A 20674-nucleotide genomic window follows, 5' to 3' on the forward strand; every position below is an offset into this window, starting at 1 on the left:
GAGAAGGGTGTACTCCCTTACAAACATTTTTTTTACTCATTCTTGTGCTTTTCCTGTGGCCCAATATCACTCAGTAATTTGATTTTACAGAAATGGAATATTCCATAAATATTTTCCAATCAAAGTGAATACAATGTTGTTACCTAAAACACCCTAGATTCCTTAATTTCATTCTCTCCCTGTCCCTTTTGGCCAAACAACTGAATACGGATATTCCTTTTGCCGTGTCTTCCTGTGAACATTACCCTAGTGATAGCTCCATATTTCTCTCATCTCATCATTCAGAAGCTATTTATCCATTTTTTTTCCACTGCCTCCTTCAAGCCTCCCCCTCCCCCTTCGTTGAATGCCTGTTCAGCCCCCACACATTCAGGCGTATTTATTCCGGTAAAGATAGTGACACTTATGGTTTATTCTAAGACTAAATCTGTGTTGCCCAATGACTAAGGACTTAAGCATGCACACCGCTTCTACACTTACCCTCCTACCTAACTTAACTACTCAACTTTTTTCTTTCTTTCCCTCAGAATTCTGTTTTGGCACAGTTCAGTTAACACACCACTTGCCAGGCCACTAATTGATTTCTGAAACCTGACATTTGTTTTTTGTTTTCTCCTATCTTCCCTAATGGTACAGCACTACTAAGCAAGAAGGAATGCAAAGAACTAGAAAGTTCAAAGTAATTGAGGATCTGTCCATTCACACTGTCTGGCATTACGCCAGTGTAGAACCTGGAACATTTGAAAAATATTTATCAAGTTTTAACCCTTTTTGCTGAGTTGATGAAGCAGGATTGCAGGGGTAACATTTGTGTGAACAGACATAGCAAGTAAGCTTGGTTGAACATGTTCTTGATATGTTCAGCATCGCATGGCAAATGTCTCAAAAAAGGATTACTTTCCAATTTCCGTACTATTGTAGAGTGCTAAGCTAGTTATTTTCTGTGAGATTGCAGAGCTGGGCATTTCAGAGAATTCAGAAATTCCTTAAAAGTGGCATCCCTATTTCATCAATCCTTATGTCAGAAATGAAATTTAAATAAATGCCACTGTATTTGAACAAAAAAGATTGTACTTAGCATTTCTATTGTAAATGTGCTACAAGCCCAACCATAGCTAGGTTCATATCTATATTCATTAAGAAAAGTGGAAATGTGAAAAAAATTAACAGGACTATAAAAACATCATTAAAATTATCAAATAGCTGGTTCTTTTGTTTTGGTTTGCACTGGGAAAGCTTTGTAAATCAAAGCATGCTTAAAAATGGTGTGAAATATAGAAACATTTCCAGTAAAATAACTGGATATTACTGCAGTGAAAATTTAGTTTGAAATAGCAGCAGGCCACTGACACTCTGGTAAAAAGAGAGACAAAAGGAAAGGTCTAGATAGCTTTAAAAGCAAATTAAAATATAAATAGATACCAAAGTGTATTAATTCTAAGCTAGATTTAAAGTTCAAAAGAATACAAAAGTTCTATTGAGAGTTACCTATATCACACTTGGGTTTTATCATGTTATCAGCTTGAAGTAACTAAAATCAAAATTCAATTTCTAAAAAGTTATATGAAATCCCATACAATTCTGTAGTTTAAGCTATTCAATTACATAATTGGATTCAATATTAGAGAAACTCAGGATAGCTTTTTAGAGGTGAAGAGGGAGATAGTATGGGACTGTTTGCTTAGAAAAAGCTTTGCAAAAACACTTACGAAATAATACTTTGGTAACATGAAAGTAGTCCTCAACCATTCTCAGAAAGCAGTGATCACAGCTATAAACAATGAATCATTGAATAACAAAAGGGCATGAAAAGGAGAAAAAATTTTCACAGCACAATTTTGTTTCCTAATAACAAATAAATACCTCTAATACTTAATGTGTATATTTATTTTTAAATTCTACACAGTGAAATGAGATCCGTACCTTTGATAGATTTACTCTGAAGTGAACGTTTTTCTAGAACTTATTTTTTTAACCTGTTTTACTGTGATTAGTAGGCTGTGTATATGTAAAATTGTCTAATGGTGCAGTGTGCTGTCAACATGTATACATCTGTAGTAGTATTTCAGGCATTTTTATTGCAGTTTATTGTTCTGGCTTCCAAATAAGCCAGATAAAATCATGTAGAAGAACATTAAGGATTAAGGGAAGTGGTTTCCTTGGGTGACTGATGGCAAAAATTCACCTTCCTATTATGAGTAAGTAAATGGATGGTAATACATTTGGCTATTACTTTGCAACAGATTTGGATTCCCAGTTTTCAGAACTGCTGTGTGTCTAATGTTTGTGGCGTCTTTGGTTGTCTTTTCGTAGGAAAAGGTGCCACGGTGTTGGGTAAATGTGCTACGTTTCTGTTTTGTAAATATTAAATTCCAATTTTGAACATACAGTGCTAGCAAAAAATAAGTCAAAGATGTAATGTCTATTTAAGTACATTTGATGTAGTCGTTAGTGCTTAAATTAGATTCCATGCTTCGGCTCGGATCAACACTGTAAATATTAAAAACTTCAAAATTCATATGGCCCATCCCCCTCCTCTCCACACACGGACACGAGGTAGAAATGTGTGTGAAAACTTCTAACATTTAAGTACTGTAGGAAAAAACAAGCTTTTGTGCAAGGACTTTAAAAAAATACTTCCCATCAAACCTTGTATTCAAGACATTCCGAATATGCTTTGTTAAATGGATATATTCACTGCTAAAGACACATAGAGACAAGATCTGTTTTTAAATTTGTTTATCATACCGCCCCTAGTTTTCCGCTAAAGAAAAGTACATTTTGTATATTTAAAAATACACACTCATTAAACAAGTCTTTCAAAACCTTAGCGCCCCCATCTAGCTGCCTTCTGGGTTTCAGCTTTTGAGTTTCAGGTCCTTGCACAACACCTAAGACGTGCAAAACTCTCTTTCTCTCTAATTCTAGCAGAGAACAGTCAGTGGAGATCTCCCTCCACGTCTCCACCCTAATTCCCTCTCTTCCTAGATTCCACCCGCTTCTCTCCTTCCCTCCGCCCCCGGCTCCGCCAGCTCAATCTGTCAGAGAAGTTGTGTACAAACTGCGCGGCCGCCCTGAGCGCGAAGCTCGTGGTCCGAGAGGGGTGCGGTCAGCTCGGAGGAGGCGGAGCCCTGGGCGAATTTCTTCCTTCTTATAGGCTAGGCGCTCCGGCCCGGCTGGTCTCGGGGCCTCGGGATTCGCCGCAGCGCTGCCAGTCTGGCTCGGGAGCCCCGCCCACGCAGAGTTGGGTAAAATAGACGCGGGCGTCAAGTGTCAGTAGTCGCGGGCCAGGTACGCGCGTTCGCAGCTCGCTCGCGGAGAACAGCGGTGGCGAGAGCCTGCTGCGGCGTGTGAAGGAGCGCGGTGGGGCGGGGCGGGAGAAAGTGGCCGCCCGGAGGACGTTGGCGTTTACGCGTGGCGGAGCGGAAGAGTTTTGCTTTTCGTGCGCGCCTTCGAAAACCGCGCCTACTGTCGGCTGAGGGGTCCGCCAGGAGCCTCCCCTCCTCCGCCCGCGGTTCCGCGCGGAGTTCGCCGGCCTGAGCCAGCGTGGGCGAGGTGGGAAGCGCGCTCGACACGCGCCCCGCGCCCGGAGTCGCCCCCCGAGTGCCCATGGCTACGCGGGTGCTGACCATGAACGCCCGCCTGGGACCCGTGCCTCAGCCGCCGGCCCCGCAGGACGAGCCCGTGTTCGCGCAGCTCAAGCCGGTGCTGGGCGCCGCGAACCCAGCCCGCGACGCTGCGCTCTTTTCCGGCGAGGAGCTGAAGCACCCGCACCACCACCCGCAGGCCCAGCCGGCGCCCCCGCATCCCCCGCCGCCGCCAGCCGCGGGCCCGCGCCTGCCCCCCGAGGAGCTGGTCCAGGTAGGAAGAGCCGCTCCCCTCCCTCCCGGGGCTCGGGCGTGTCCGCCGCTGCGACGCGCGGGCGACAGGGGCCGCTCCAGGCTGGGACGTGCGTCGGGGCGCACCGGGAGCCGGAGCTGGGGTGGGCGGCCCCGCCCTGCCCTCGCAGCCTGGACACTCGCATTTCGCAGGGAGGAAGTGGGGCCACCTGAAGAGGGGTTTCGTAGATGAATCTGCCCTGGCGGTTCCGTCAGTGAAAGGTTCCAGAGGGAACTGGGTGCTTACGCGCACCTTTTTTATTTTTTTTTTATTTGGAGGCTCAAACCTCGTACCTCACGCCAGCTTCACTTAGATTCTGCCTTTCGCCCTAAACCTCCTCCCTACCAGCGCTATGGCTTTGGAGGTCCCCCGTCCCGCGTCGTCTCGGGTTAAGTGGAAACGCAAATCGGGGTGCTGGAGAGGGGGGGGTTCCGGGGGGTGTTTTCTTATCTCTTGGCTCAGCCTGCTTTAGACGCGATGGAGGGGCTGCCTTGGGGAGACCGGAGTTAGAAAAGCAAAGGTGGTATTGGATGGAGCGCTTATTTTTCCTTGAAAAAGAAAGCCGGGGTGTTGTTTTCTTCATGTGCGCGTAAATTTCCTCCCGGAGCCGCGTTGAAAGCTGGCAGTTGGCTTTTACACTTGCCGGGCAGCCGAATTAGAGCAGCCGCCTGTTTCTTTCGCCCACGCAGGGAGTCATATAGCCCAGAAAAAACTTCCCGGGACTTTTAGCCTGTCCCAAGGAAAAAAAAAAAATTGGAAACATACCCACACGCAAACAGCTGGAAGAGCTAAAATCAGAAACCACTAACCACCGCGAGAGCGGAGTGCACGAAAGGGTTTAGTTCGGTTTATTTCAAGACGCTTCATTTAATAGCCCTTTGGTAGATTGTGTATTTGCTACTCAGCTCTTACTCCGGGGGGTCTGCGAGTGTCGCCGCGCTGTGAAAGGACAGTGGCATTTGTTAGAAAACTGACTCACATGATTAGAGCGTTAATTTTTATTTTTAAATCGTCTCTATCCGGGAAACCCCGTGTACATCTACACCGAATAATATGAGGTCGATATGAAATGCTTTTGAAATTAAATAACCAAAAAATGACTGTTATTCATCCGATTAAGATGCCACGGTTAATAGTTCCATGAGCCATCTAGTTGGGGTGTATTTTTTTAAATTTCCTTTTCAGTGTTAAAAATTAAGTTTTATGTTATACTGGGAGAGAAGATAGATGTAAAAAGACTGAGATTAGGTCCAAGCTGGATTATGTCCTTTAGAAAAATCATTTAAAAATGATTTTGTTACTTCAGTTTGTCAGTTTTCTGCTTAGGGGACACCAAGAGTGTCCCCTAAGCTCAGGTATGACTGAGCTTTTTACAGATTAAGGGAGAAGGTAGCATTGGCCCACTGAAGAGGACATGATAAATGTTTTGCTGATGACTGTGCTAGCAATACAGCAGCCTCTCCCCACCCACGGGCTCCTTAGCACCACTCTACCAAGGGAGTGATTTTCCCCTAGGTAATTAAAGATCTGTTTTAGATAGGGATATGAATAGGAACATTTCATTATCATATTAACCAATTACAGGATCTGCTGATTAAAATCAACATTTAGATCAGTTGAATGTGAACTTGTTTTGTTCTTTCAGTGGATGCTATGTTTTGCTGAAAACATTGTACTTAGGCTTCCATTGAGCTATAAACCAGAAAAGGCACCGAAATAGCCAAGGAATGTTTTATATTAGATATTTCAGCAATATTTATCCAAGCAAAAAAGAAAAAAATACTTTGTAGTAATATTTTTAAGGTTTGCTTAGCTAAAAAACACATTACTTATATTACATGAACAGAATCGAGGTTGTTTGGCAATATTACAATACTATACGTCAGTTGCAAACTTAACTGTGTAATGGGGCAGGGAATCCTACTTGTACCTGAGTGATAATAAAGTATACTTTATTATTGCATCAGAAAGGAATATGTTTTCTGTTTGCTTCCTTTTTTTTTTTTCTTGATTTGTCTCATTCACTTTTTGTCGAGAGTTGATTGTGGGAGCGATTTTACCAAATGTTATACAGAGTTTCGTAAGGTTTTGGTGAACCAGTTATTACACAATTGACAAATAAACCTGATAATGTTTATCACCAGTACTTAGAAGGAGTTTGCCCAAGAACTTTCAACAGGAATTGTTGGGGAATTCTTAGTAAGGACCATTTGTTTGTCCTTCATGAGATGATGAATTGGGTGGATTATGCATGTTTGTATCTCTTCTTTTTTAGACGAGATGTGAAATGGAAAAGTATCTGACACCTCAGCTTCCTCCAGTTTCTATAATTCCAGAGCATAAAAAGTATAGACGAGACAGTGCCTCAGTCGTAGACCAGTTCTTCACTGACAGTGAAGGGTTACCTTACAGTATCAACATGAACGTCTTCCTCCCTGACATCACTCACCTGAGAACTGGCCTCTACAAATCCCAGAGACCGTGCGTACCACACATCAAGACAGAACCTGTTACCATTTTCAGCCACCAGAGTGAAACGACTGCCCCTCCTCCGGCCCCGACCCAAGCCCTCCCTGAGTTCACCAGTATATTCAGCTCACACCAGACCGCAGCTCCAGAGGTGAACAATATTTTCATCAAGCAAGAACTTCCTACACCAGACCTTCATCTTTCTGTCCCCCAGCAGGGCCACCTGTACCAGCTACTGAATACACCGGATTTAGATATGCCCAGTTCTACAAACCAGACAGCAGTCATGGACACTCTTAATGTTTCTATGTCAGCCGCCATGGCAGGCCTTAACACACACACCTCTGCTGTTCCGCAGACTGCAATGAAACAGTTCCAAGGCATGCCCCCTTGCACATACACAATGCCAAGTCAGTTTCTTCCACAGCAGGCCACTTACTTTCCCCCGTCACCACCAAGCTCAGAGCCTGGAAGTCCAGATAGACAAGCAGAGATGCTCCAGAATTTAACCCCACCTCCATCCTATGCTGCTACAATTGCTTCTAAACTGGCAATCCACAATCCACATTTACCTGCCACCCTGCCAGTTAATTCGCAAAACATCCAACCTGTCAGATACAATAGAAGGAGTAACCCCGATTTGGAGAAAAGACGCATCCACTACTGCGATTACCCTGGTATGTGATCTTACCTCGTTGAAGCATCAATACATGTATTTAGTATTTCTGTGTGTGAGCCTTTTTCCAACCTCAGGATTTAAATTTTAGAGACAAGTAGTGCTTGACAATAAAAGTCACTCACTTTGTTCTTTGCATATCCCAGTCTCGGTGCCTTACCCTGGTATGTAACCATTTAGTTGTCCATTGCTTATGTGATGTGGAAATAAAAGACTGTAGCATTCTGGAAAAAAATTACGTTAGACATTTTTTCTCTTTGAAATAAAAATTTGAATTTTGAGTTAGCCAGTTATTTTGTCTAACACAACATTCTCCAATCATAAATTGGAGTTTTTAATTCTAAATTAAGTACCTTGAAAAGAGATTACCTAAGTAAGGTAGGGGAAAATAGAGTTTGGTAATGAAGTGTGGGGACTGAGTAGGCTGCTATAAGACAAGACTGTCTATGGATTTCAGGATAGCTCTGATAGCATATGAGCATATACTCACTCATGAATGAGATACGTGGCCCAACATATAAATTGATGACGGTTATGAATGTATCTACAAGTTGCTGGCATAAGCTAGTTTATGATTAATATGGGATATAATTTATTGACTATAGCACATGATATGGCATGGCATACGAAGTAAAAAAACAAATGGAGGAGTACAGAAAATTTCCGTCATCTTGGATAATGGTTTAACATTGTCAGCTCTAGAACCATTAAAAATTTGTAAATCACTGATGTACGTGTTACTAGTGCAAAGCACCTACTGGAATGTAAATATATTTCCCATTTGTAGCTTGGCCTGATTATATCTGTGCTCTCTCTGCTAAAGTGATACGAACATAAAGCAAATCACTCCTAATACATTTACTAAGGTGATGGGGGGGGGCACTTTTTAAAACTTTTAAAACTGAAGCTTCAGCTATCACATGTAGCATGAGAGATTTCTTCTTTAAAGCCATATTTTAAACATTGAATCATCAAATGTAAAGATTTCAAAGGATCTCCAAAATGACAAGCTGTTCTTCCTCTCCTGCTTTATTTTAGGCTGCACAAAAGTTTATACGAAGTCTTCTCATTTAAAAGCTCACCTGAGGACTCATACTGGTATGTAATTTTCTTGTTAATTCTGTGAGTTGTGTAAATAGTGTAAGTGGTATTCATCCTTTTAAAAGCCAACACTTGTTTGATCTCTTCTTTCTTCTGTCAACTTTTATTTTTTAATGGCCTACCTTTTCGGCACTGACTTGGCTCAAAATTCAGTTCAATGAAAAAGCCTGATTCCAGGAAGGCTGATGTTCCCTCATTAAGGCCTTGCCCTGTCACCTCACATAGAATTAATTACCTCAAAATGTAAACAACGATGTTTACTAATGGATTTTATAACTTGTAATGGCACTGCTATTCCTTACCATGAAGGAAAAAAATGTAACTCATTTTCTCCGTTAACGAGTCAGTTGGCTTCTATGAATCTATGTAAAATACTGAAAACTTTTCCATTTGGCATGTAAAGCCTAACTGCTTAATACTTATCTTTAGTTTTACCTTTAGCCTAAATGATCAGTGTTCAGCAGCTTTTCTGTGCTTGATGAAAGGAAGGGCCGAAATTGGGAAGGGCCGAATTTGCAGATTATTAAAATCAGGCAAAGATGAGGGTCATGGTTTAAAAGTTTTTCTATACCCTACTTCAGCCCACATTTGAGAGACTTAATTCTAGCTTATATTTCATTCCTGTTCAAAATATGCTTTAAGGTTTAGCCCCTTTAACTTTTATTTATTTTATCAGATGTATACAATCACTTTTAAATGCTTTTTAACCTTAAAACTTTTTATCAGAACCTGTTTTAGGATGAAACTAAGTGGCATGCTGTCAAATTTTCCAAATACCCAAAATATTTTCAAACATATAGATGGTTGCTATTTGTAATTTTCTTAAAAGGACAGCCCTAAAGGAAAGAACTTATACAAAGTGATTGTGTTTTATTTTTCTCTCATTAAATGCAGCCTTTCCTAAAGTTCAAAGAATAAGTTTGCTAATAAAAGCAATGACCTAGCAAAATGTTTTATTCCATCATTACCATGGAAACCGAAATGTTCAACAGTTCCTTTGAATGGGTTGTTGGATTAGAGTGAGGACTTGAATCTCCCCAGGCTAGATGTTACTATGGAAATTGAGTTTTGATAAATGAAGTAGTTATCTCTAACTGCTGCATTAAAAAGTAAAAGCCTTTGAACGAAGGTCAGTGCTGAGACGAGCACTGAGAGGCCTATGGCTGCAGACATTTTGTATGCCTGCAAGGTATTGCTTGACATCCTAGTGATCAACACTACTTATTAAATTCTAAATAAAGTTGGTACCGATGTGGTAGATTCCAAGGCTTTCTGAAAAATTGAAAAGACATATCATGTATTTATCCATGAAACGAATGGATTGTTTTGGTCTGATAGACAAATTGATTATATAAAGGGAAAGATCCTACATAAGCAGCCCAAAGTAGAAGTTATAGTTAAACACCCATTAAGCATAGAACAAACTCAGTCTAAGGTTTTCAAAATACAAATGACAAGGCCAAGTAAACATTCCATGTAGAAATATTAAAATAGCCTTTTATAAAATGTATGTTATATTAAGGGAGGGAACACAAAATGGGAAGCGGAAGTAACTTTCAAACATTAGGACTATTGTTTTTTCTTCTTTGAAAGTCCTTGAAACTGGAGATAGGGAGGAGGGAACATGTTTTTCATGAGGTTAAAGTCTCCTCATAAAAGAGGGGTGCAATTGCATATAGCGATGTAATCAGGTGCGATTGCAGGAATATGGTCAGAGCATATCTAAATGGCCTTGCAACCCCTGCGAGTCAGGGTTTAATGCTCTTCCCTATACCTGCAATTCTGGAACTTGACCTGCTGGTAAAAAAAAAAAATTAATAGTGGGCTGTCTTAACAGTGCTTGTAGTAATAAAAAGAAAACGAAAAGAGGACCTAGGCCTAGTTTGAGTCCTATGCATCAACTCGTAAACATGTGGCCATCAACATAGAATGAGTGAGACCATTTAATCCAGTTTAATAAAGTTTTGTTTGATAGTCTCAAATGCCCTGGGGAGGGCTTGTAGCCGACTTGTTCATCTGGCTAAACCCGTTCTTGGGTAATCATAGAGCATTGAGGTTGTTTTCTCCTCATTTCTGGTTTCTAGACAATGCCTTTTAAAATTTCCTCTCTCATTGCATCCTCCCCTCCCTGCCTGTTGTTTTTTAATGAATGTATCTGAAGCCAGCAAAGGCTTGTTTTGTTTTTGCTTTTTTCCTTTCAAGGCCTAGGCATTTCCAAAGCACTTCTCTCACTTAATAGTTTTTTTGTTTTCTTTCTGTTCCCCCATGCCCAAATTATTAGAGGATTTTAAAAAAACATCTATATGGGAATGTTGATCTTACTATATTTGATATAAAAAATATTTTTAAATGATTACCATTTAAATGTGAAGCATCCTAGCATTTCTTTGGAATATAATTATAAATGCTTTAAAATGTCAAGTTACCTTATGTTTTAAAAATGATTTAAGCAATTAAAACTACCTCCATCTGAAACAGTCTTTCCAAAACAAGACCTTTTTAAAATATTTGCGATGAAAGAATAAAAGATACTATTAATAGTTTCTTGAACCAGAAGCCTCATAGCATTCAAGTTTTTCTAAGTTCATACACTTTGATTTTTTTATTCAGAAAGAATATACAAAAAATACAAAGTTATGTCTTTGGATGGTTTGACAAAATACCTGAAATGTACTTTGACTATTCCAGGAAATAATTGTATTTCACCAAAACCATATTATGTTTTTCTACACATATGATAGCATACTTACAGGCCTATAGAGACAGGTACCTCTTGTAGGGGTGCGTGGTTGTTTGTTACTTGTAATGTGTGTATATGCATGTCATACCTCTGGTTAGAAATAATTAGGGCTGCTTCTAGGCAACAGTGTCAAGAGGTGGTATATTTCCAAATAAAAATATTTCTTATCTCTGTTACCGGTTCCTTGGTATGCCTTTGAGTACCGTAAGTTAAAATAATTGCTTTTACACTGAGTGTGGAAATTTGTTTGAAACTTGTTAGTAAAAAGTGCTTTTCCAAGACAAAGTTCTGAAAAAGCAAATGGTGAACTCAGTACAAATAGATGTTTGAAATCTTACTGGTTTTAGTCATGTGTGGATGTGCACTTAACCCTAGAGAATATGCTAAAGCAATTGGGAAATTAGGGGATAGTAACATTTTTAGATCACTTATCAGCCTCAACTATCTGGAACAGGGCAGAAAATGAGCAGTTACACAGAGAAAGTCTAAGCAGCACACACACTTGACTCAGGTATCCCTTGGGCCCAGACTCCATGCACGGGCTGTTACGGGTGTACCGAGTGACCCCAGAACAGCTTGCTAAGGGCGGGCAAGAAAAGGACAATTGGAAACAACCCCACAGAAGAAAAGGGAGACCTACAAAGAGCAAAGGAACACAAAATGGACTCTTTGAGTAAAACACTATATTGTTAGTGCTGCGTTTTACAGGGAGTTGTGTTGGGATCCCTATAAATCTTGGAAAGATTTTTAGCCGAAGCCTAGTTGTAAGTTCCCATGTTCTGCCTTACTTGCTTATGTAGGACACTATTTCCTAATGACGTTTTTATTACGATGTCACTATGTATGCTTTAAAAAACATAATCTCTACTCTAGGCTTGTTGCTAGGTATTGATTTTGGTTTAAGTTTGGGTACTAAAAAAATCCTTAGGTATAAATTTCTGTATAGTTATTTGCTCTTCATTATTATCTATTGACTATATTAGGTATAGAGTTTTATTTAAAGATATTGACAGTGTTTGACAATAAAGATATTTTTGTTCTCCACTAAAAGAAATATTGGAAATGTTCTGAAAAATGAGTTTGTGTGTGTGTGTGTGTGTGTGTGTGTGTGTAAGTGTAACTGGAAAGGAGTGAAAGGCTTTTAAAAATATACAGGAAGGATTTCACTTCCTTGGAAAATTATTTGAGCTGAAATCAGCATAATTTATATATTATATAATATATCCAAAAATCATAAATGGACTTAATAGAGATGAATGATACAGTTTGGATCTAGAGATCAATATTGATTAAATGTTGGTAGAGGTTAAAAAGTTTTGCAGGATGAAATTATTTACTGCCCAATGTTTTTCGAGTCTATATTTGAAGACTGCAGGAAAAAATAGCCCATTTAGCCTGTAGTATTAGATGTTACTAGTTAAACGTTCTCAGATTATTTTCATTTGCAGCATTATTTTCTATATTGACAATTTCAGGCTTATGTAAAAAAAAAAAAGTAGTTGTTTAAGAGACTTGCCGGTTCAGACTTCTAGAGAGGTATTTATGAGCTTGAAAGCTTAGAAACAATTTCTTTTTAATGACTCACTGGGAAGATTAAACTTTGCTTCTAGGACTTGTTCTTTCATCTGAAAAACATTTACATAGGAAATTGATTAAACGTTGTTTAGAGATGATAAAGCTTATCAAAGGTTAAGAAGTTTAATTTGATTAAGCAAACATTTTTGACTGATCTTGTGGAGAATCCAAAGAGAATGTCTTCTTCCATTTCGTTCTTATAAACTAGTGAGAGAAGATAGTTCAACAAGATTAAATAGAATTGCCGACATTGAAATAGAAACAATCAGATGTTTAGGTAGAGAGAATGTAATGTGTTTTAAAGCAATAATTTAATCACTGAAGATTTTTACTTTGGCAGATATTTTTAGTTCTATAGAATGTAGTAGCTGTTTACTTGATGACCTACATCTTTTCTGGTGAAAGATTAGAAACAAAGTAATGTCCTACTTTTAGTAAAAGTATCTCTGTAGCAGCATTCTTATTCTGTCAGCCTGTATTATTTATATTCAGGTATCTCCAACAATTCTAATGAAGGGTAGCTTACTGCTTAAAAGTGAACTGTAGGTAACTTTCATTTTAAAAAAACATGTAGGCAGAATACATTTCTTTTTGACTAACTCTACAAAAGCAAAACTTTTTTAGAGTTGAGAGGAATCTCCTAGTCAGGGTCCCCCATTAAATGCAAATTAAAGGGAAGGATATTTACCACTCATTCAGTGCTAGAAATTTGAAAATACAGAATTTTTCTCTTTTGGTTAAAAAAGAAAAGGTAAAATGTTTCACTGTTACTTTTTTTAAAAATTCACTTTGGGCTCTTATTACAAGAAAGTGAATCTGAGTGTTGTCTTTCTATCCGGGGACTCAACAATTGGTATTTCATTTCGTTAACACTATTAATGATAGAGGATGTTTTCCATTGTTTTTGTTGAGAACCCTTAGAAGTAACTTAGGAGCCTAGAAATTCATTCTGACAGGACTGTAAAGCTGCATAAAATGTCCCCCTTTAGATTTGGAAGATCACTATTCTCTGTCACTAGCAGTAGGGCCTCCAGAACTTCCTGGTTTTTGTCAAATCCAGTCCAATACTGTAAAAGAAAACTTGTGTACGTAGTGTTTGTTTATCCCTGTACAGCTTTAGGATGGATAACTGATTCTGAACATGGCCTCCTGAAGAGGCTACAAGCATGATTCTCACCTAACTGCCCAATTAGATTATATAGTGGTTGTAGGCAGACTAGAACCAGGCACTGACTGCCCTGCTGCACGCAGATGGGGCCACAGGAAGGAAAAAAGATAATCCAATAGATTCTTTCCTGTCTCATACCTTCCCTCCTTTATATTAATGAGAAGAGCCAGGTTGGTCAGACATGGGCCCAATATGTAATTGTTCTAAAGAAGCATTAGAAGTGTGGCACTACAGCTAGAATACTAGACAGTCTTTGCCTTTGAGGAACAAAAGCTGGTTGTGAAGACAAAATATAGCTCTTTGAAGCCTTCATACAGCAATATACTATATGAAAGTGCAAGTCAGCCATTCAAAAGGAATTTAAGTGATGATGGGGATCCAGAGAAGTGGAATGATCTCCTGGACTGTTCAGAGGTTTTCTGTAAGGGGTAACGTGAATCAGATTTTAAAGAGAGATAAACACAAATTGACTAACCAACAGGGAGTAAGAAGGGATTTCCTTAATATACCCTTTTAAGTAATCATTTTTCCTAAAGTGGGTACATTATTAACAAGGATACTATATCTAGTAAATATTATACATGTATTTTGTAAATACTAATAATACCTAGTCAATCTTTGAAATGAACTGCCTACCATTCTGTTCCAAGAGTAGATGTACTACAATGAGCTTTAATAAAAGATTTTTTTAAATGGAAAATTACTGGCATAGATATATAAAAATAGGAGTTAATGAGCCCAAATCATCCCACTTCATCTTTTTTTTAAACATCTAATATTTCTTTATGAATTTCTTTAATCTTGGGATTTTCCTATTTCTTTACCTTGTATTAAAAATATATATACTGTTCCATAAGTCTCTAATAATGGGAAAAAACCTAATTGTTATTGAATTGCATGAAAATATGTTCTTCCTGAAGCAAGAGTTCATTTTGAGCTTTCAAGACTCTTACATATTACGAATGTAAGATTAAGTACTAACTATTGAAATGATTTATTCTACTTTAACAGTTTACATTGTTTTCAGCCTCAGAATAGGATATGGGTTTTAAATTCTTTGAAGCCAAAGACAAGTCTTATTTGTTTTGCAAGTCATTTAGCACAGGTTACACTCTCCATTACTAAACAGACTTTAATTCTGATGGGTTTTAGACTTTATTAGATATAATTGATGGAATTATTTTTTAGCCTTCTGAAAGGAAACCATATGTGCAAATTTGCTGTAATAAACTTTTTAAAAGTTACCTAAAATAACTATTCTAAGAAAAATATTCTTTTGTTAGAAGAATCTACGTAGCACATTCTAGGGAAAGGCCTTGGTATGAGTCTATTGAATATGTTCAGAGAAACCTCACATTCTACTGTGGTAGGTTCAAAAGTCATTTTTTATCTGTTCATCAGAGGAAAAAAATTAGATAATTTTTTAGTTCATCACTAAAGATTTTTTGAATACTTTACAAACATGTTTGCTAACCCACTGAAATTCATGTAGCCTAGGGTAGAGGAGAACCATTATTAGATGAAACTCGGGGACTGTCAGTACCAGCATAGATGGGTTTTCAGGACCCCACAGGTTCTGAAAGGTGGGTGTCCTGTGAGGACTGGCTCAGCCGGAGTGTGCCCTGTGCTTTCCAGTCTGGATTTAAGGTCTGCTCTGAGTCCCTGAAGCTGTTCCTTAACTGACCTTCACAAGTGGCTTTAGAATCTTGAAATAAATGTGAACAATGTCTATGTGCTCCTTAAATCATCCATATAGAGCGTATTAGTGTTTGCTAATGGAGGGTTTAAGTAGCACATTAAGGAAAAGTGGCAGGCTGGGATTCTTAATGCGAGCTCATCATGTTGCTTCTAACTCATGGAGTTACTGTGAGGATTAAGTGAAATAGTGAGAGGTGCCTGACTCTGAAGTATGTGCTCAGCGGATGTTTGCCTGCTCCTTCCTTTCGCTGGTAATGTTTTTGCTTAACATTTCTGTAAAACACATTGATTGACTTTATCAGTATGTATAGTGTGTATGTTTAACTTGGACATTTTTAAAAAGGATTAGGGATTCCTAGCAAAATAGTTCTAGTCATTTAAAAATAGATTGAGAAAATGCATACTTTATTTGAGATAAAGTTGTTGAAGCTTGTTTTCCATGCTGTACAAACTTGTCACTTTTTTCTTTTTGCCTTTGGAAAGTTTCACATTAACAGCATGAGAACTTAAAAATACAGTTGATGTTGAAAGAGCTTAACTAAATATTTTAAATTGGTGGTATTGGAAAGAGATTCTGTAAAAATCCAATTAAACTTTTGAAAGCTCTATCCTGTTGAAATAACTTAAAGGAAGTCAGTTTGGTTTCCCAGAAGTACTGTGCATAGTGTTTCTGGCTGAGGAAGAAAGGCCCGAATCTGCTATTTGGCCAGAAATTGGGTACTAGCTTCCTCTACAATGTTTTATTTGAGCGGTGTTGACACTTGAACAAATCCCATAGAAACTGCCCCAAGTGGGGAATAGTTGTCCTTGCTTTTATAGTACACACTTGGACCCATAACTAACGTCCCAGACACTGGTAGTATTCTTGGCTGAATAATCTATAGATGTGCATAAATTGAGAGCAAAACCCCAAATGTTTTAGGAACTTTAATGGCTACCGTTTTTCAACCAATCAGAAAAGTAAACTTTAAAAAATATTAGTACAGTTTATTGCTTCATAGCCAATAAAAATAGTGAACAAAAAGAGTCTAGTGTCCCTTGTTTCTTAAGTAAACTCTGAAAATTCAGTTTTCTTTCTATTTAATTATTAAATTCAAAAGCCTAGAATGATTTCTTTTAAAATTGGGGCACTTTAGGAATTTTTTTCCTTGCCTCAGACATCAGAAATAACTTTCTTTACATTAAATGACAGTAAAGTATTTAACCAACATGTTTGTTTTTGTGAATTTATTATTCATGAGGAATAAAAACAAACACTGCAAAAAATTAATTTTTTTGTTTGATTTCTATCTATAAGAGTGATACCAGTATTTATTGCTAATATTAAAAAATCTATGTATTAAACAGATTAAATGTGAATATAAGTGAAAGAAAAGTGTTTTATTATGTTATTTAAGAGTTGAGTGTATTAACTTTAAAATCTTAGAATTTACTATGAGAAAAAAACACTTCAGGAATTGATGGTCCATTTTACAAATGGAGTGATAGGAACCGGAAAGGGAATTTAAAAAATAAAAAAAATTGTGTCCTGTTCAGAGTCAGAGGAGAGGAGAGAGAGCAGAAAGGTGGCTCAGGGATGCATACCATAAGGAGTTGAAAGAAATCTCATGGGAAATAGTTGGTACAAATTTCACAGAGCCATTCTGGCCTTTTTTTTCCCCTTTGTTTTTATGGAATTTTATTTGAGTCAGAAGAGTTATCAGAACAGCAAAAATATATTAACCACAAGCTGTGAGATGTGTCGATGTGGACAATGTCTTTTAAAATTCGGATTCACATGAGGAATCTTACAACTTCCTGAACATGATACTGCTAAATCAGGCAGAAAGGTGGTTGAGTTTCATGGTGGTACTAAGGAGTGCTCAGGGCAGCTCTGAGGCTCTTCTCTTTCAGAAGAAAACATTTTTAAAGGAATTTAGGAATTTGACTATTCAGAGTTTCAAAAGGTATCTATATAAAACAACAGTAAGCCAGCAGTACTTTAATATGCAAATTTATCTCACAAACTATTATCTTAAACTAACATTCATAGAAAATTATAACAATAATGCATAAATATAGGAACTACTAGTTAATGCTCAGTGAGATTCTTATGTTTTGGGATTTATTTAGGAGACTACGTGATCTCAATTAAATAGGATTAATTGTAAAACTGGGAGTTAAGACTGCATTTATAAAGTAGTTTTAAAAGCTTAGCAAACTTTAGATAACATTAAGAATAATACAAATTGTAGTGGGCAGCAGCTCAGTTATCAATTCACTATTGAAGTGAAGAGAGCTGTGAAAGAATAGGTAGATTAAATGATTAGAGACTTCTCAAGTATGTATTACACATGTAAGCTCCTTGCAGCCAGGCATTTTTGTTCTGCTGACAGTTGTATTCCAAGTGTTCAGGCCAGTGCCTGGCATATAATAGACACTTGGCAAATCATTTATAGAATGAATTTTGATAATCTTTTGGGTGCAGTGTATTACAAAGAAAAAAATGCATAAATCAGCAAATGTTAGAATTATGGTTGTTTCATGACACTATACCAAAGTGAAGTTACCAGTACTAGACTTTCTGATTTGGTTGAGGAATTTATTAAATATCAAATGCATAAAGCTTTAACACCATTCAGTTTAAAGATTTATCTATCTTCTGTTTCCATCCATTTTGGAGGCTGTGTGTTCAAAGGGTACTGGTGTATGTGCTGAAAGTTTGCAGTCTAGGACCAGTTTGAAGTAAAGGATCACAGCCCTGTGACATTAAATCCATTTTGTTGGTTATTTGAGCAGCTCCCTCTTGAGTAGCTCCCCAGTTTTTTCCTCTCTCGGCTATTTTATAGCCATTAGTCCTACACTCATTTAATTTGGGTTTGTTGGTTTTGACATTGTGTATTTGCACAGTAATGATGAAGCCATCTAAGTTCTCTAGTCATTTCATGGATTTATATGTGCAGGAGCAGTGCATAAAAACAAAAGTACTGATTCATCTCGCACATTTAAAATGGCCATTTTTCCATTTCTTTAGTGGTACACAGAATGCTTTTCTCTTTGTATAATTAGGTAAAGTAGCCTATGAGACAGTGACTCTTTCCACTAGATGACTTTGAGGGAAGTGAGTTCATATCAGAATTCATGAACTTGCCTTCTCTTGGACCATGACTTAAAAAAAAAATTCCTTCTCAGGCAGTATCTATGGTATTTTTGCAAGCAGGCCACCTCACCTCTCCTCTTCGTTCATTGCCATAGGTGAGAAGCCATACAAATGCACCTGGGAAGGCTGTGATTGGAGGTTCGCGCGCTCGGACGAGCTGACGCGCCACTACCGGAAGCACACCGGGGCCAAGCCGTTCCAGTGCGGGGTGTGCAACCGCAGCTTCTCCCGCTCAGACCACCTGGCCCTGCACATGAAGAGGCACCAGAACTGAGCCACCGCCACGGGCCTGCTGTGCCTACACAATTCACACTGACGTTCTGCAGTCCACTTGGCAAAATTTTAAACTACAAACTTAACCATATATATATATATATGTGTATATATATATATACATATATATATATATATATATATATATATATACATATATATAAAAATCTGGAATGCTTGCTGTAATGTATATGGCTTTACTCAAGCAGATTTCATCTCATGACAGGTAGCCACATCTCAGCTTGGGGTGGGGGGGGGGTTGGGGTGCAGGGTGTGTTTGCAGTGTTTTTACCTAAGCACCATCATTTAATGTGACAGTGTTTAGTAAATAAGTCAGTTGGCAGGCACAGGACGAAGGCTTGATTGTTTGTCAAGATTTTACTTGACATCAAGTAGTTTTTAAATATTAGGTAATTCCTTAGAGGTGAGCAGTATACCTGGCAATTCACAAATAGCCAATGAACAAATGTGTTTGTTTTGTTTTTTTATATGAGTTGCCTATATTTGCTATTCAAAATTTTGTAAATACGCAAATCAGCTTTATAGGTTTATTACAAGTTTTCTAAGATTCTTTTGGGGAGAAATCATAAGTAATTCTTTTGAAAATAACCATGAATACATTTACAATTAGAATTTGTGGTAAGATACCTCTTAAAACCTTCCAAATAAATTTCTTTAGGAGAAAGAAATCATTCAAATGAACTTAGCAGATTTCATGCACTGATTAAAATAGGATTGTTTATTTTAAATATGAAAGGCATTTTATATGAATTGTGAACTAGAGATTAAAGGATAGTTACAATATACAAAAGTTAAACCTCTTACAATAAGCTAAACTCAGTATCATTTGTAAAAGGAAGGACTTACGTAGTTTTCACATGGCAATGTTGAATTTATTATGCGGTTTTCATATATGGAAATGTTGAAATTATGATGCAGTTTTCATATACCGAGATGTTTGCTCGTGCAGTACTGTTGGTTAAATGCCAATTTATGTGGATTTTGCATGTAATATACAGTGACACAGTAATTTTACCTAAATTACAGTGCAGGTTAGTTAATCTATTGTTAATACTGACTCAGTGTCTGCCTTTAATTATAAATGACATGTTGAAAACTTAAGCAAGTGCTACATATATGCAATATAAAATAGTAATGTGATGCTGTTGCTGTTAACCAAAGGGCAGAAAAAATAAGCAAAATGCCAAAAGGGGTCTTAATTGAAATGAAATTTTAATTTTGTTTTTAAAATATTGTTTATCTTTATTTATTTTGTGGTAATATAGTAAGTTTTTTTAGAAAATTTTCATAACTTGATAAATTATAGTTTTGTTTGTTAGAAAAGTTGCTCTTAAAATGTGTAAATAGATGACAAACGGTGTAAATATTTTGTAAGGCTTCAAAATGTTTATACGTGGGAACATACCTACATAAAAAGCATAAATCAGTTGCTGTTTTGCTTCTTTTTCCCTCTTATTTTTGTATTGTGGTCATTTCCTATGCAAATAATGGAGCAAACAGCTGTATAGTTGTAGAATTTTTTTGAGAGAATGAGATGTTTATATATTAACGACAATTTTTTTTTGGAAAATAAAAAGTGCCTAAAAGATTCATGTTGTACCTTCCTTCTTCACATATGATAGCAAAACATTTAGCGAATTCCATTCTCAGCTATTCAAAAGGGTCTTTTATCAGGACAGTTTATAAAAAACCAATTTCCATATTGAACCAATGCTTGCCTTTGTTTAACACAAGAGAGGGATTTGTTTTTTAAATATTAGAACTATACAGGGGGGCATAATTCATGAATGCTGATTTTTTTGGTTCGGTACATGGGCACACCTGCATTAACCTTTTCCTAGATTATTAGTTGAATACAGTGGAGGTAACTTGGATATGCTAGTTTTATTACCAGAGGCAAAACAAGAATTGGGTTTTTAACTTTTTTTTTTTGAA

At 37.6% G+C, this 20674-nt stretch overlaps 1 protein-coding gene across 1 annotated transcript; it reads left to right on the plus strand.

Moving 5' to 3' along the window:
* Positions 1–3065: 3065 nt before the first annotated feature.
* Positions 3066–20328, plus strand: KLF5 (KLF transcription factor 5). The gene is made up of 4 exons (XM_019652136.1): positions 3066–3861; positions 6155–7025; positions 8063–8122; positions 18541–20328. Exons 1-4 carry the CDS (start codon positions 3610–3612, stop codon positions 18717–18719), a joined length of 1362 nt encoding a protein of 453 aa, XP_019507681.1. The 5' UTR covers positions 3066–3609; the 3' UTR covers positions 18720–20328.
* The last annotated feature ends 346 nt before the right edge of the window (positions 20329–20674 follow it).

Source organism: Hipposideros armiger, unplaced genomic scaffold (genome assembly GCF_001890085.2).
Source record: "Hipposideros armiger isolate ML-2016 unplaced genomic scaffold, ASM189008v1 scaffold_174, whole genome shotgun sequence".
In the NCBI taxonomy this organism is placed as follows: Eukaryota; Metazoa; Chordata; class Mammalia; order Chiroptera; family Hipposideridae; genus Hipposideros; species Hipposideros armiger.